The sequence below is a fragment of the Perca fluviatilis genome, chromosome 20, assembly GCF_010015445.1.
Source record: "Perca fluviatilis chromosome 20, GENO_Pfluv_1.0, whole genome shotgun sequence".
In the NCBI taxonomy this organism is placed as follows: domain Eukaryota; kingdom Metazoa; phylum Chordata; class Actinopteri; order Perciformes; family Percidae; genus Perca; species Perca fluviatilis.
Genome location: NC_053131.1, coordinates 13334613 through 13352425, shown reverse-complemented (window position 1 = coordinate 13352425; position 17813 = coordinate 13334613). Strand labels below are relative to the sequence as shown.

At 41.4% G+C, this 17813-nt stretch overlaps 1 protein-coding gene across 6 annotated transcripts in view; it reads left to right on the top strand.

Moving 5' to 3' along the window:
• slc7a14a (solute carrier family 7 member 14a) overlaps nt 1-17813 on the top strand; it is a 63046-nt gene that overhangs the window by 38969 nt on the left and 6264 nt on the right. For all 6 annotated transcript variants that reach the window (XM_039785251.1, XM_039785245.1, XM_039785247.1 and 3 more), the window contains 7 exons: nt 8929-9524; nt 9973-10209; nt 12713-12930; nt 13227-13373; nt 15580-15788; nt 15892-16039; nt 17276-17771. In XM_039785251.1, the coding sequence (XP_039641185.1) occupies nt 9218-9524; nt 9973-10209; nt 12713-12930; nt 13227-13373; nt 15580-15788; nt 15892-16039; nt 17276-17771 (1762 nt within the window). In that variant the 5' untranslated portion in view covers nt 8929-9217. The remainder of the gene's footprint in view (nt 1-8928; nt 9525-9972; nt 10210-12712; nt 12931-13226; nt 13374-15579; nt 15789-15891; nt 16040-17275; nt 17772-17813) is intronic.

The window sequence follows — 17813 nt, the reverse complement described above, 5'->3', positions numbered from 1 at the left end:
AATCGCGCGAATCAGTGGATCTGTAGCAGTCGAGCGAGTGAAATCTCTCCTCAAGCTGAGGGTAAAGCAAATCCTTCTACTTCTGAAATAACATACAATGTTCTGCACGTAGCCTAGCCAGGCCTACTGGAGGTTTGGTGTATAAATGTAGTATGTTAAAATGCAATTAGGTCGAGCAGACAGTCCGAAACATTGCAAGCTCGCCTCGGCTCGCCTATAGATCAATACTGACTCAAGTGACTCACACAACCCGGATCAGTTTAGTGAGTGACTCAGAATAACCCAAATCCTTAAAAGGAATTGAGTTTGCCAGGCCTAATCTCCACCTCCTCCAGAACTGATATTGCACAGACCCTCCAGACGTGTAGTGTTTAGCATGATGTATTCCTTTTGTCAAGGCACCAGTAAACAGTACAAGCTGAAATAAGTCAGACAGGAGGCAACAAACCTAGTCGTCAATGTGACAGAAGATAACATTACAGTGGTTCTATCCTTTGTTTTGGAGTTGATTGTGAAACTTGATCATGAGTTAATAGCTCTTATTTACTTTCTGTAATTTTGCTGAGAATAAAATGCATTTGTTTGTAATCCGTTTATGCTCAGCTTTTAGGTTTATGAAACAAATGGACCCTCTTCAAGGAATTGTATAAGTTTCTTCAAAAGAGTGGACAGACGACACACTTACATCTGCAGACCTGCAGCTTTCACTTGTAATGGACAGTATAGGGTTCTCCTTTTCCACCAAACAAAGCTGCTAGGATACTCTTAATTTTAAGTAATAACAGGTACTTCCCACAAAATGTACATTTCGATCCACATTTAATGTCATTAAAAAATGACTTTTCTAGATTGCCATTTTGAGTTATTAAAATATGAAAGAAAAAGATTCTAATTGTGCTTTATGCACAAGATATGGCTTCATTTTACCTGCGTCAGTCCCAGCATTATTGAAATCAGACTACAAAAGATGTCGGCGTTGATAAACTGATGAAGTGCTCACCAAATGTCCATTGGTGCTGCACGCTATGCTAATTTCAGAAGTCAAAGTGGTTGTTGGATTGAAAAACACCTGAGTATAGGGGATTTATTCATTTGGTTGCCATGGCAAAGTGTAAAGCACTCTTAGGCCAACCTCTGAGAAAAGATGGAGAAAAAGAAAAGCAGACAGTCCGAAAGTGAAAGGGGAGGAAATAAACTTGAGGAGAGGGTAACGGGTGAAGGTGGAATCGATGAAATAAAAAGGACAATCCTTGTCAGTGGAATGTTTGAACATAATGAGCAGTGTACACATCAGGGACTACACTCATTTGCTGGCAAGCGGTATGAGCTGACAAACAAGTCCCTGTGCCGACAGGGAAGATAGAGCCGGTGAAACCAGAGAGGAAGTGGCGAGGTTAGAGAGAGCGGTGGCAAAGAGATAGATACTATGTGTGGCTCTAATGGTCTATGACGGTTTTATTTTTATTTATCTTGAGGTAAGGTAAACCCAAGACAGATGGATGCTGATTTCTTTATCATAAAAGACCAGGCAAATATATGCTTTAATGCAGTGATGCTATAGAGAAAGCTCTCTCAGATACTACAGAAGGATGACACTGCCCACAGAAAGGATGGGGATTAGGGAATTGGATCGATAGAGACAATACTGTGGGGGGAAATGTCTTTTGGCAACCACTGGCAATATTTCCTTTCTCCATTAGTGTCACCATCATTTCATGGTATTGGCTCCTTGTCGAAGAATTAGTCAGCAGGATATCACTGAGCCGGTTTTATGGTCAGGTTTTAAGTCTTCTCTTAGACTATATGTCTGCAATTGAGGTTTATACTTGGGCATCAAGTTAGCTGGGGTTTAATCTCTAAAGTGTGAAATGGCCCTGTTGCTTTTTAGAGCTTAAGGCCACACACACAGATATCATCGATACGGCTGGTTAGCCATGGAGCCAGAGGAAGTGACACTGTTGTTTTTATTCATCTTGCAATCTGGAGCCAGACCCAGCGTGCTTTAAGCTTCAGGCCCCCTCTGTGTTGCATTAGCGCAAGATAGATGGGGATGTGGCAGGCCAAATTGTGAGTGAACAGAGCTAGTCTGCAGGTCAGTCATGCAGAACAATTTGTCTGAAGCTTGGTACCAGCGTCAACACTTTCCACCTTGAAAACTTTTAACAGACAGGGATGATACACCTTAAACAGAGAGACAACAATATTTCTTTATTTGGGTACTAATTTCTTAATACTGCGCTGCCAATCTAGCGTACACAACAACATGTTTGAGCTTAATGGTCAAAATCCGACATGAACCATTAGCAAGCCAGAGTGTGAGCCAGATATGTGAGGAGTAAACTGATTAGACAGCCAACTGTGTGAAGCAGAGGGACATCACTGTTTGTGTTTATATTTGCCTATTACCAGTTCCAGTCATGTCGAGCAACACATTAGCCTACACCAAATGGTTTGGGATGGGAGTATGCTGGATAGTCTCAATGGTCATTAATTTGTTTGTAGCAAATGTAGACTTTGTAGGGTCACATTTTTTTCCTTCATCTACTGGCACATTGATTATTTTTATTTTAACGAGTTCCATGTTCCAAGGCCACTGAACAGTCTGCTAGGATTTTCTCATCATTCAACAAAGTGCGGAGCTACGTTTCTTGTGTTCATCTATCTGTCTGAAATAAACAGTGGCTTAGTGGCCATAGATAAGCAGAAATTAGATTAATGTGGAAACATGACTGGATAAGGACCTCCAGTGGCTTCGACTAAATGGAGATCTTTGAGACTGTAACTTTAACTACTGATTTTGAGTTTCTGTAAGAAATGATCTGCTCCTTCATAGAGCTCCCCAATTAAAAAACCAACACGGAGAGGGCACATTTAAATGGTGTGCCTCTGGGTGCACACCCAAGACAGGGTTGGTTAGGCCATGGAGATAGTTGGACATGAGTAAGTCAAACAAAGAATCTGTCAGTAAATTAAAGAGGGAGTCAGGCAGCCCGCTCAGTGAAACTGATACCAACATTACAGTCCTTATTTAGAAATCAGTCTCTGAACAGTGTAGACAGTCAGGGATACTTCAAGTCTGACTGATCAGTCATGCAATGAAATCAACCTGACAGGAGGCAATTTCTCTTTTGTGTCAAATGAGGAATCCGATTCATTAGGCTTGTCAGATGGGGACACTGTGGCCAGTCAGCCAGGGCCCCGAATCAGCCACACAGTCACCAAAGTCAGTCAAGCAGAGGTAAATGAATTCCGGACTCCACATCTCCACTTCATAACCAGCCAATTACTGCTGATATCTGTCAAGACTCCTCAACTGGATGTAGTAATTTAATGGTTTTCTGTCAGGTCTTTGAAGTAAAAGCACACAATATTAAAAATGCTATTTGTTTCATACAGGACCAGACTGCATTTATAATAATGAGGTCTGGCGAAAACGGAAGTAGCTGTGATTTAATGTGTATGGATATACTGTCATGTTAATTGAGAGCAATGCATTATTGTGTTCGAGATATTAAACTGTTGACTGCATGGTGCTTTAAGCACTGCTGTGTAACGCTCCATAGTGGCTGGCCTCATAAATCTTATCACTGACGAGGCACTGAAGTAGAACTGTGCACACAAACATGAATTATGCACATTCACTTTTCACAGTTTGTCTACCCATCTACCTGTGTCACACACACACACACACACACACACACACACACACACACACACACACACACACACACACACACACACACACACACACACACACACACACACACACACACACACACACACACACCTACACGTATAGGCTGGTTATGTAACAGACAAACATAAAACATGATCAACATGCTATTGTGCTTACAATGACAGTGCTAAAATGCTGATGTTAAGCAGGTACAGTATTCAATGTTCCACATCTAAGTTTAGTGTGTTAGCATGCTAATATTTGCTAATTAGCCCAAAAACTAAAGACTGAGAGCAAAAGAGAAACGCACATTTACGAAAAGTAAAAAAAAATATATCCCCTGGCTCAGGCGTTCTGCTGAACGATGATGAGTCGGCTCCTTCCTGTTCTGTCTGTGGGCCGTGAGAACGGGGGCCAGGGCCGCTTGCCAGGTTTGGTTTTTTATAGAGGGCAGGGGCTACGCAAGCCTGTTGCCAGGTTGGTTTTGAGTGAATCAGAAGGGCACTCAGCCTTATTAAGTCAATGCAGCTCTTTCTTACTGTAAAGGCAATGAGAGCTCAATCCGGTTTATTTGAGTAATTCAGACGCGGGCAGAGGCGGACACAGAGACGGGCTTAGTCATGGATCATTAGACACAAGGATGGATGTTCTGACAGCTCTCTTATCTGGAGAGGAAACACTAACGCTAAGATGCTAGAGGTGGTGGTGATGATTATGATGACATGGATTCAACTATTGATCAGCACTCTGGCAGAGCAGATAATGGGTGTTTGTTCAGTGCAATAATATTGAAGAAAGGGTTTTGAAAAACATAACCGCAGCACATTACTCACACTGAGAGATGACAGCCATTTTCCAAATCTTTCTCTTACTTGCAGCTTTTCATTATTTTGCTTTGTTTTTCTCCCTTTATGCAGTTTTGGTCATCTATATGTTTATATACTATATCATATGGCTCTTTGTCTTGTGATTAAATGGCAAGAGCAAAGTATTTCCACAGCTAGATGTTTAAATATAATTTTTTATTGCCTTCACCCACGCTCTTATTAAATAATTCAGTAGCTAGCGTCACCACTGGCACTTCACTTTGTGCTCCATATAAAGGACTCAGAAGAACAGCACCATGCAGATGTTGCCATTGGAGAAGTTTCACATGCCCCTACATACACTGTACTGTAATGAATATCTAGCACAAGAATAAGTTTGATTGTCTGATTCAATTTTGAGTGTTTTCTCATTTCATTTTGAGTATTTTCTGATTTCATTTAGCTCTCTCTCTCTCTCTCTCTCTCTCTCTCTCTCTCTCTCTCTATCTCTCTTTTATCACAGAGTGTAGTGACCTGGCATTCATTTGATTGTACTGCACTGATCAATCAATCAATGTGCATCAATTTCAGGCAGTTAAATTTCAAGTCTGGTCAGCTGCAACAAGAAAAGGTCAAGCTTAAATAAATAGTTTGCCTTTTTGGGAAATATTTTCTTTCTTACTGAGACTTACAGTAGATGAGAAGATGGATTCCACTGTCATGTCTGTGCGCTAAGCATGAGCCAGGAGGGGATTTGCTTAGCTTAGCATAAAGACTGGAAGCAGGGAGAAACTGGAATGACAAGAATCAAGAACTTTGGACAGAGCCATGTTTCCCCCTGCTTGCAGTCGTTATGCTAAGCTAAGCTATTTGCCTCCTGGCTCTGCAGCTCCAGAGTGGTATTGATCTTCTAATCTAACTCTGGCAAGAGAGCAGAGCATCTTTTTTCAAAATGTCAAAGTATAATTAAAAGGTTGTCTGCACCAGCCACTGCAATATTACGGTATACTAGAGAGAGCATGCAGACAGGGCATACCCTACAAGGCTGCACAATTTGCATGTGTTAATTGTAATAATAGAAAATTAGAAATGTTTAATCTTCATCTGAATGATGATCTAAATTAAATTAGAGTAACAATAAGTAACAAAACATCTTGTGCCTCTGGGTGCACACCCAAGACAGGGTTGGTTAGGCCATGGAGATAGTTGGACATGAGTAAGTCAAACAAAGAATCATGTGACTTTTTTTTATCCAGTAACGGAAGTAGTTCATAAATAATATGGATTGTAACTGTAATGCCGTTGATATTCGTTGTTTACTTGTAAATGTGTTACGGATACTTTGTCACACACACAAGCCTCCGTTTTTAAGTGAAATAAGGTAAATGCTTTTAGACTAACCTTTGTCCCAGGATGGACTGCTAGCAAAGTGAAGTCAGTTTTCCAGCACAGCTCAAATGGAACACCTGCTGCCACAGTGCTTTGTGCAGCTCGGTTTTGTTGATCTATGACTGTTCAAATAGCTCGCACTCAACACAGGGTGGGTGGTGGTCACTGTGAATGAAGCTAGCCAGAGAATATTAAAATCACAGATGTCTAAAAAAAAGAAAAAGGAAAAAAAAAAAGCTGCTTGCCTGATTCAATTTGTAAAATGTAAGAGTGTGTGTGTGTGTGTGTGTGTGTGTGTGTGTGTGTGTGTGTGTGTGTTACTCAATGCACATCTCCTAAACGCAACAGTCCCAAACAAAGCCCATTTTGTCCCAAGCTGCCACTTTATTTAAAAATTGCTGAGTGTGATTGGATACATGCATAGGTGTTGGTGTCTCCAATTAAAGCTGTTCAGGTCCTCTCTTTTTTTTTTTTTTTTTTTTTTTTTCTCTCTCTCTCTCTCTCTCTCTTTTTTTTTTTTTTTTTTTTTCTCCGGATTGGCTGTTTTCAGTCTGCTCATCCTCCTCACCCTTTCCTCCTCATCTGTTCATGTTATCACTAATGCTGTAGTGTGTGCATTATTGTGTGTGTAATTGTCTGTATATCTGTGTGTTTTGGGGATGAGTGTGTACGTCATTGATGTTTTGACAATCATGTGATTGAGTTATTTATAGATGGTAAATGTCTGGTTTAAGGGTGATATCAGGGTTACTTTAAGGGCTGCCTGATGCAACAAATTGGCATGAGACATTGTTTAATATCTCTTTATGTGTAATCAATAGTAATCAATCCCAGTGGACTATCGAACTAAAGATCCAATGTCAAGGTTAATTTCCTTTTTGAGATGAATACATTAGATGTAGGTGAGCCAGTTCCAAGGCTCTAGTATCATGCATGCTCACTCAGAGACCTGGCTTACTGTCACTTGTCACGTCTTCCTGGTCTGGCTCAACAGATGTACATTGCTGGGATAAAGCCTGATATTGAGGTTGCTGAAGCTTTCATCTAGGAAGGCCACCAAATGTGGTTGAAAGCCTCAGAAAACAACAAGTGAGTCAACCAACTACTAGTCTGGCTCAACGGAGATACAGCACATCAGCGCCGGATGTCCCTCCCCTCTCGCTATCGTCACTATCGGGGTTTAGCGCCACCGAGGACTGATTGGTTTAAAAAAACTACAAACAAGCCAGAGTGTATTTTCCCCTATCTCAGAATAGATAGGTGTTATAGCCAGACCATACTCCAGCGCTGACCCAGCGATGTGGAGGATAGGATAGGTCTAGCAAAGCGAGACTACGTGTTCCTCAACTTCTCCTCTCAAAGTAAATAGAGAAATTTGATTTCATTACATAATGATTTGGGATACCTGTGAGACGCCCTTGTGACAGCTTAATAGCCCCTGCCCCACCTCACACTCACCATCACACACAAATGAAATCACCTTTTTGAGCTTTTTGTACCATCACATTTTCACTAAGTGCTGCGACAATAGCAGCCCCGGCCTACTCTGGTTAAACAGCTGGGTAATTGCAGCCATCATTTGAGTGGCTCATATTAAAGCCGAGAGGCGATGTGAGTGCGCTGTATGTGAGTGTGTGTTTGATCAGTAACTTGTGCTTGTTGTTCAAAGTGGATGAATGGTGAGTGTTAGTTCACTGCTGTTAAAGAGAGAGAGAGAGAGAGAAAAAAGAGAGCGAGAGAGATATGGACTGCAATACAATTGATGACTATAATAGCTTTCTTTTCAAAAGCAGTTACTCCATATGACATCAGAGACGCTGTTGAAAAGCTGTAGAAACGTATAATAACGCCTCTGCATTTTGGTCTATCATTGTTAAAACTGTGTTGTAATTATTCTGCACAAAAAAAGCTTACGATTTTAATTGTTTCACTAATTGCTATTCAACGGTGTGCTGCCCACATACAGTAGGCTATTTCTGACACACAAAGCAATTTTTTAATGTGTTGATTTACTGTCATAACATAGGTAAGGACGAGAAGAATTCTCAAATATTCTCAAAAGTAAAAGTCCTGTGTTTAACATTTTAGGTAAAAGTATGGTAGCATTATCAGCAAAACATACCTAAACTATCAAAGCAATCTCCAGTCATTATTATGCTGAAAACTGGACCATGTTGTATTTTTACTTATACTGGTTGTACTATAATTAATTATGTATTATACACCACTTCTAATTAGTGTATGTAGTGTTGTAATTGGTTAAAATTCAGCACATTTTTACTACATGTCTTGAGTAATATATAATAATACATTGTATTAGATGATGAGTTTTGGGTAACCCCATAAATTACAGGCCAGTAATTTAACAATTATTACAGAAATAAACTAATGAACTAATAATATAATTTTGACATCCAAGGAAAATGGCTGACTTCCAGTCCAGTCATTTGCTATTTCATTACCAGGATAATTATCGTGTAATATCCAACCTGGACTTCACGGGGTTACCGAGTTTTGTATGTTAAGTCTGAAATGTAATGCCTAAAGGAATAAAGGAGCTCCAAATGGATATACTGAAGTAAATTATCTCAAAGTACCTCAAAGATGTACTTAAGTACACTATTTCAGTACCACTGATTCAGAATCGGATGCATCCGTGATGTGAGCCAGATATGAACTGTAACAATTAATCACATTGCAATGCTATCAAGCAGTAGAAATGAAGTCAATTCTGACAGTCATGTTTAAATCTGTATGTGCTCAAAGCAACGCTACTTTATCATATGAGTATATATGATAACCCCCATAAAAATAAAAAAAGATTTAGCGTCCATTGTCATCACTTATGAGCTTAGCTACTATAGCAACAGGGCGATAGGGAGACGGCTGCTTATTAGCTGCTTCCTCATTCAGGTACGCTTAATTTGTGTAATGCATCTCCACCGTTGGGCTCCTGTGTCTTGACATGCATGAAAATAAGCATTGTTTGCAAAGAATAAATATAAGGCTCTGTGCTGTAAAAGAAAAAGAAAAAATCACCCCACCTTTGTTTTTCAGATAACTTTCTCTTTGACCATGTGGGGAACAACTAAGATGGCATTCCACTAAACCAGGACAAGAGACAAGAGGTGACAGAATACGGAGGCACAGGCAGCAACACAAAATCTGATCTGATCTGGAATCTACCATCATTCGGATAAGGAATAACTCTTCTTCCAAAGTACATGATTGTTCTCACAAGCAAACAGTAAAAGTACAAAAGAAAACTATCAAAGAGGGAACCTCCCACTCTTCCTTTTGAAATTCTTCCCTTTTTGACTCTGACCCTTGAGCTTTAGCTTTCAGCATGACCAGTCTGGTAGGGAAGCTAGACCCTCGGAGGGTACAATGGCGCTCTACATTGAACACCTTTACGTCCCGTGTCCTGAGGACCAAGCCTGTGGAGTCCATGTTAGATTCGGCCATGACAGGCACCAGCTCCCATGGGACCAGACTGGCCCGGGTCTTATCCACAGTGGACCTGGTGTCGCTGGGCGTGGGCAGCTGCGTCGGGACAGGGATGTATGTGGTCTCAGGGCTGGTTGCCAAGGAGATGGCCGGTCCGGGCGTCATTGTGTCCTTCATTATCGCCGCTGTGGCCTCCATTCTGTCAGGTGAGACTGGAACAGAGGCACACGGGAATTTTGTGACTTTTGTTTTTGCTCTTAAACACTCTTACTCTTTCACACACACACACACACACACACACACACACACACACACACACACACACACACACACACACACACACACACACACACATATATACTCACTCAAGGCTGACTATAAAATAGTATAGGCCACAGGATAAAGGTTACTGTCATTCTTATCCCCATTTCACTGATGTGATTTATATGAAGAGCCTTTTAATAAGTATGCAATTAGAACAAGGGCAAAAACATATGGGTCGAAACTATAATATAAAAGGCTCTCAAGGGATAGTCTACCTTAATGCTCCTATCAATACCCTCAACCAAGCCTTTCACTTGGATGATAATGCAGTCATATCACTGATATGTGTATGAATGTGTGTCTGTGTCCGTCTCATCCTCTGTCCCACAGGAGTGTGTTATGCAGAGTTTGGCGTGCGGGTGCCTAAAACCACAGGTTCGGCCTACACGTACAGCTACGTGACCGTGGGCGAGTGCGTGGCGTTTTTCATCGGCTGGAACTTGATTCTGGAGTATCTGATCGGCACTGCGGCGGGGGCGTCGGCTCTCAGCAGCATGGCGGACTCACTGGCCAATCACAGCATCAGCAACTTTATGATTACACACATCGGAACGCTCAGGGGCTTGGGTGAGTTCGGAAGGATGTGTGCCTGCAACAGGTGTAGTTTTACTGAGAGAAAAATTCAGATTTGGCTTGAGCTTCTGATTTTGAAACGGAGTTATTGTGAGTTTTCTTTTCAGGATTTAGATTTATATGAGATTAGTTTAAGTCTGAGATTTGTATGCGTTGCTGGGGTCCGTAATACAGTAGGAATGGTTAAAACACAAAGTCAGAATGTGAAGTAGGAAAACTAAAGAAATGTACTATTTTTCTATTGTCTTTCCTGCTGGAAAAAAATACTCAAATTGCTAGGAAATGGCTAATGCATAATAAATATAACATAGGCAATTAGTATATAAAGTGTTTACATGGAGGAATATGATCTTGCCAGCACATTTTTTAATTTTGTTGATTGTACTAGAATAGTCTCCATTTTCTATCTACAGCTTACAATCTATCAGCTATAGTCAACTGCCCAAGATGGCTTCAAAATCTATAAAAAGACATTCACCCAAGTTACCTCTAGAGAAAAATGATCCATTTAACTCCCCACCCTCCTTGAGGGGGTCAGGGTCAGTTTCCTTTTGTTCAAATACTTAATTTTCAAAAAGCAGCTAATCCAATCTGTTGACCCAAAGAAGCAGATTTAATAAACTCTATCTTTGCTGTCATCCCGTATTCTGTCAGTAATGTTTGTGATGCGTGTCCTCAGTGTCATAAATTGCCTTCTCAACATGTAGGAGAAGCACAAATGTCATCTGTTTCACCAGAGAGATTTTGTGTGACACTGACTCAATGCGCCACTGTATTTGAAATGACAGTACATATTTAAAATCCTGATTTGAAAAAATGAAAATAACACCATCTGGGAAATCATCCAACCCATATCAGATGTTTTTCCATGTAGCTTCCAAATGATGTTTCACTGCTTATCTTGGAAATCATGTCATTATGGAAAGTAGCAGCAGCCTTAGCCTCTCAGATATCTGAATGATTCGTGCAACAAAGTTTTCCAGGTCATGAACCGTACCAAGAGGGGAATGCCTGCTCATCTGGTGTAATACTAGAGCTGATGTGGTTGTCAGCAGTGTCTATCCGGGTGACACCGCCCTGACCGTCTCTTCCTGTTGAACGCTGACACATGATAAGCTGCACGGCCAGCTGTACCACACCATAATGGAAAGTTAATGTTTTCCTTTTCCTGTTGGAGATAAACGTCATGTTTCTCCACACCACGGAGAAAGAGTGGAATTTAGCTCAAAATATGTCTCATTAGTTTCTGTGTGACCACCTGTGTGTATTTATAAAGACTGAGTTCCTGTGTAACTTGTGCATTGTTGAGTTGCGTTAAATAGTCTTTATTGACATTGTTTTAAAGTGCCTTCAGAGTGATGCTTTAGTGTGATTGACTGTTTACCTGACAAAAATAGTTTGCTGACGTTGCAAATATGAGTGCATGTATGGAGTTATTTTAATGCATTTCCAATTTTGGCAATGCTAAGACAAATGAAACAAATTCTTAGAAAGTCCCTTTTGATGTTTCAAGAAAAAAAAGAAAAAAGATTTGGGGGGAAATTACCTGACGGCTAGCTTTTAAATACCAAACTTTCATCCATGTGCCCTTGATAGATTATTCAATCTTGTGCTCACTGCTTACTCTTTAGCATACACTGGGCATCAAATAATTAATGGTCTATTACTTAGTTGTGCTTGAATGTTCATTCTTGACTTTGGAAAACATATCAACACAAGGTCTAACTTACTTGTTGTTACCGAAGCTTTCGTTTTCCAGCCTTCCCCAGCAATTGCAATTTGCTCTGTCAAACTAATCAAATCCAATCAAAGTAAATCTGCAACTCTTCACATTTGAGAAGCTGGAACTAGCAAATGTTTAGCACTGTTACCTGATAAATGATTAATTGATTATTAGAGTTAAAGTTGTTTTCCGTCTATCAAGTAAGTAGTCTTATTCTTGCATTGGCAGACCTCTCTCCACAGTGCTGTGTCAGCGCTGTAGTATGGTCCTATCTATTCTGGAATAGGGGGGAAAAATGCTCTGGCTTGTTAGTATTTCTTTAAACCAAGGGAGGGACATCCGTCGCCGATGTACGTCCGTTGAGCCAGACTAGTAGTCGCTTGATGGAAGAAATCTCAACACAGTCCAACTCACTTGTTGTTTCCGAGGCTTTCAACCACATTGTGTGGCCTTCCTCAGCAAATGTAGCTGTTAAATTAGTTTGGAATATTTGTGGGTTTGGGACTATTGGTCAGACAAAACAAGATATTTTAAGATGTCTTCTTGGGCTCTGTGAAATACAGAGGAGCTTTTTTCAGAATGAAAGATGAATCAATTATAAAAATGATCCTTACTTAGGGCCCTGCCTCCTGCCCAAAGATCAGTTGATTTAGCCAGCTTCGTTTTTATGCAAGTAAATTTGCATCACCCACCACCATCAAGGTGCTTGGATTTCACAGGTACAATGTGTACAACTATATCTGTGTGCATGTGTGTGTGTGCTAATCCTTTTAGGTAAAGGGGAGCAGTCGTACCCGGACCTGCTGGCGCTGCTGATAGCACTGCTGGTGACAGTGATAGTTGCTTTGGGAGTGAAGAACTCTGTGGGCTTCAACAACGTGCTGAACGTCATCAACCTCATAGTGTGGGTGTTCATGATGATCGCCGGGCTCTTCTTTGTCAACGGAGAGAACTGGGACGAGGGGAGATTCCTGCCCTTTGGCTGGTCGGGGGTACGCACACACACATGCAGATACAGACACACACACACACACACACACACACACACACTTGCAGACACACATACTCGCAGACACATACACACACACACACACATAGATACACACACACTCACAGATACACACATACACAAAGACACACACACACACATTCGCAGACACACACACACACACACACACACACACACACACACACACACTGAGTCACAAGTAAGGAATGTTGATTAAGACCCCATCTGCCTATGCTCTTTATGGAAGCTATCATTTCTCTTGCTTCTGTTGTGTTCCAGGTGATGCAGGGTGCAGCGACCTGTTTTTATGCCTTCATTGGATTTGACATCATCGCTACAACAGGAGAGGAGGCCAAGAGTCCCAACACCTCCATCCCCTATGCCATCACTGCCTCACTCATCACCTGCCTCACTGCCTACGTCTCTGTGAGTTACCTCCAAGACCAAATATTGTGTACACAAAGATCAAATGCTTCATTTGTTTCCCATTTATTAGCATTTCCGAGATAAGAAATGCAAACTAACTAAACACAGTTCTCATGACTGATTTGAATGTTGTGTGGTAATGATGGTAAATAATGACTTGGCTCACTGACTCCAATGTTAGAAAATATAATTTTATCTCACAGTGGAATGGAATCGATTGTGGGAAGACAGCAGGCTACAATCACAGCTTATTATTCACACACCTACCCACATTTTTTTTTTAACAAAATTATTCTAATTGAATTATTGAATTGAGAAGAAAACAGAATTTCAGTTCATGTTTGTTCCCACTATTTACGTAATCATAATCCTTAATTTGAATTTAAAGATGAAAATCTTTCACTGTAAAGATCAACATCTGCTTTTATATTTGTCATTCTTCATCTTCATGCATTGCCTTTAGCGTTACGTTTGAGTTCTTATAAACGTACTTGTGAATACAGACTGAAAGTTTTACCCTAAATTTCGAGAAGTGTCTGACAGAAGGATGGAAAGATCACAAGATGCCCCCCACCTGCAATCCAGCTGTGTGGGTGTGTGTCTCATCTCTGACTTTACGAATTCAGCTCGCACAGCCTACCAGATTTCTGACTTTGACACATTTGTGCTGAATGGTTGTTGCTATGGGTACTGTGTAAAAGCGGCCTATCAGGAGGAAGACTTTTTCGACATCGCTCGGGGCCAAAGATTGCATCAACTTCAAAACTCAACTTCTTTACTTTGAATACCTCGTCTCTCTCTTCCTCTCTGTCTCCCAGTCATGTATATTTCTCCAAATAACCCACTGTCGTGCTACAAAATCTATTTTCTTAGCTTCTCTTAATCTCCATCTTTCTTTGATCTCTCTCACTCTCTACACATCTTGGAATAACTTTTCGGCTCCCACCAGGATCCTCTAGCTTCTGATTCAGAATCTTTTTAATCATCAAGCACGCACAACACGCACTGCAGCTTCTTCCACAATCGTCAAACTTAGTAGGGTTCTTCCTTCAGTCAACCTGACTGTTTGAATTTCCTCACAATACATGCTCTTCACTGGGCAAATGGGTACATATTCACAAAAAAGTGGCAGTGAGGATGATGCTTTTGGGAAACCCTCATTCACAGTGGGGGGAGGGGGAGTCATGTGAATGCGCAAGCTGAAAATTAGCTGACAGCGAGCTAAAAATGGGCGCTGTAGGATGCAGTTTGGGATCAGCTTTGCTCTCACGAAACAAATATGTTAAACCAGGATTTGTTGTAGGATTCCCTCTAGATTAGTATAGACCCCTTTGACTGCTTCACACGCACTGTTGACCAGCCTGCGCCCAGATTGGATGAAGGGTTAAAGGGCACCAGGCTACTCAGAGGAAACTGATCTCTATATCTTCCTCTCTGTACGAGTTAGTCTTTTTTTCTCATTATTCTTCTTTCTTTCTGCAATCTGTTAGTGCAAATCCCTCTTTTGCAGCACAGTATCTGTGACAGATGGCCCTGCATGATTTCACACGTCAGACGCGAGGATCAAAATCATGCACACACGTACACACACACACGCGCGCACACAGTGCGAGAGAAGCATGACTAATGAATGTCTTGCATGGGATGCGATGTGCGGTGTGCTGAACGCGCTAGCTGTGTAAAGATAGGCGAGAATGTAGCCCAGCACTTGTCAGTATTTAAAGCCTATATGATTGTAGCATCAGTCGAATTATTCTCCATGAGGTTGATAAAACACAGCCTCAACACAAAGCCTGTTGAGAAGATGTTCTGGAGCTTTTCATCTTAACATAATGACCTTCATAAGCTTTTCTTAATTATGGTGAAAACTAGTGAGTAATGGCCTGAATTGGGGCCTGTAACAGTGTTTTATATATTACCACTGGGGGCGCCAAATTCTACACACATTGGCTCTAGGTAAAAAATCATAAATATTATTAAATATTAGGAATTATTTCACTTTGAAATTGAAAGGTGACTATTTGGCAGAACACATTTGTTGACAAGCTCCTCTGTACAGTATACAAGCAATATTACATGACTTTATATATATATATATATATATATATATATATATATATATATATATATATATATATATATATATATATATTACAACATAGAACTCTATTAACTCTCTGTTTGTGTTCAACCCTCTTCTATCCAGGTTTCTGTGATCCTGACTCTGATGGTGCCGTATAATGAGATTGACGCAGACGCCCCGCTCATGGAGATGTTTGCCATGCATGGCTGTATGTTTGCAAAGTATATCGTGGCAGTGGGCTCCATAGCGGGACTCACTGTTTCCCTCCTGGGGTCCCTGTTCCCCATGCCCAGGGTCATTTATGCCATGGCCGGGGACGGCCTGCTGTTTAAGTCAGTCCACAGCAGTTTTTTATCTAGTTCATTATTTTTCTGTCAATCTTAATGACGTGTGCAGTCTCAATCAGCTAATTTTTTTTCTGTGTGTTTACTGTAGGTTCCTGGCCAATGTCTCTTCCTACACAGAGACCCCTGCTGTTGCCTGTGTGGTGTCGGGCTTTCTAGCTGCCCTGCTGTCCCTCATGGTCAGCCTCCGAGACCTCATAGAGATGATGTCCATAGGGACCCTGCTGGCCTACACCCTGGTGAGTGGATAATGACGGTGGACACATCTATATTAGTTTCGCATTGCTAGGGCTGGGTATCGTTCAAAATCTTTCGATCCGGTGCCAATTTCGATACCTCAGTTTCGATTCCGGTTCCTAACGTTACTTTTTTTTCGATACCATATGTTTTAAAATCCATTTCAACATCAACAAAAATACATTAAACACAAAGCTTTTATTTTTCACCTTAATTATTAATCAAAACAGTTATCAAAAATTAAATAATTCTGGTAAAACTGCTCACTCAGAGTAACATTATTAAAAGTGCCTTGCCTTGCAAGCTCAGCCTGTCAGTCAGTCATCAGGGCAGAGAAACCACTGTTGTGCCTGCTTGTCTAAGAGGAAGTGTAACGTCAACAGCACCGCGACCGCATTTGGCTCGCCATTAATATCATATCGCAGCAAACGCTATCTGCGTGAAGTTTTAAAAAACTGTAGCCAAACTTGAAACCAACCATGACTCTCTGTGACTTTAACAAAACTTAGTTTACTCCGTCCGCACCTCTGTCTGTGTGTGTGTGTGTGTGTGTGTGTGTGTGTGTGTGTGTGTGTGTGTGTGTGTGTGTGTGTGTGTGTCGCTTATGTGCTCAGACGCTTTTGGAAGGATTTTTTTTCGGTGCCTTAAAAGTATCGACGTTCGGTACCCAGCCCTGCGCATTGCCAGACATTCCTCCACAGCACTGCGGAGGAGGGTCTGGCTAGTTCACACAGCATTCCGGGAAGGGAGGAAAACATGCTCTAGTTTATTGGCATTTCTTTAAACCAATCACAATCGTCTTGGGCGGGGTTAAGCAGAACTTGTTTTGGTGGAACATGTTCAAAGGTTGTTTTAGTCGTGCGACAGAAAACTGAGATTGGACAGATAGTCTAGCTAGCTGTCTGGATTTACCCTGTTCTTTTGCTGGGAAAACGAATCCCTCCAACAACAGAAACATGCAATAGCTGTAAACATACACAGACAGGGTGTCTTAGCACCCTGGTAGCCGATCAGCCCAGATATCAATAAGCCACTGGTATCGATGCATGAATGAAATGCTAATAGACCAAATAAAATAAACCAAATTCTGTCAAACTTAACATGCATACGTTTATTTGCTTCAGAACCAATAGTTTAAAACAATTGCGGGAAGAAGTGACTACCTGAAGAAAGCACTTTTTTTTCTGACAGTTTTTGTTATTTAAAAGATTCAAATGATTCCCCCTCATGGTCTGCAGGTAAGCCTGTGTGTACTCCTGTTGCGTTACCAACCGGAAGGCGACATCCACGGCTTTGTGAACTTCCTCTCCGAGGAGCAGAACAACAAGAGAAAGGAGGGCGTTCTGGCCGAGTGCGAGAAAGAAGCCTGTTCACCAACCAGCGAAGCGGATGAGTATGGCGGTCCGGCCACAAACACCTGTGGAGCCAAAAACCTACCGTCACTGGGTGACAATGAGATGCTGATAGGCAAACCAGATAAAACCACATACACTGCCAGCCACCCAAACTATGGCACAGTGGACATGACTACTGGCATCGAAGCAGAAGAGTCAGAGGGCGGGTTGTCCCGGCGGTTGAAGAAGATCATTGGACCGCGCTACTACACCTTGAGGATCCGATTGGGCCTCCCGGGAAAGATGGACAGGCCTACTCCAGCCACGGGGAAAACTGTTACTGTGTGTGTACTGCTCCTCTTCATTTCCATCTTCGCTTTCTGCTCCTTCATCATTTTTGGTGAGAACACCGGAACAATTTCAGACAGGAATTTACTATAGT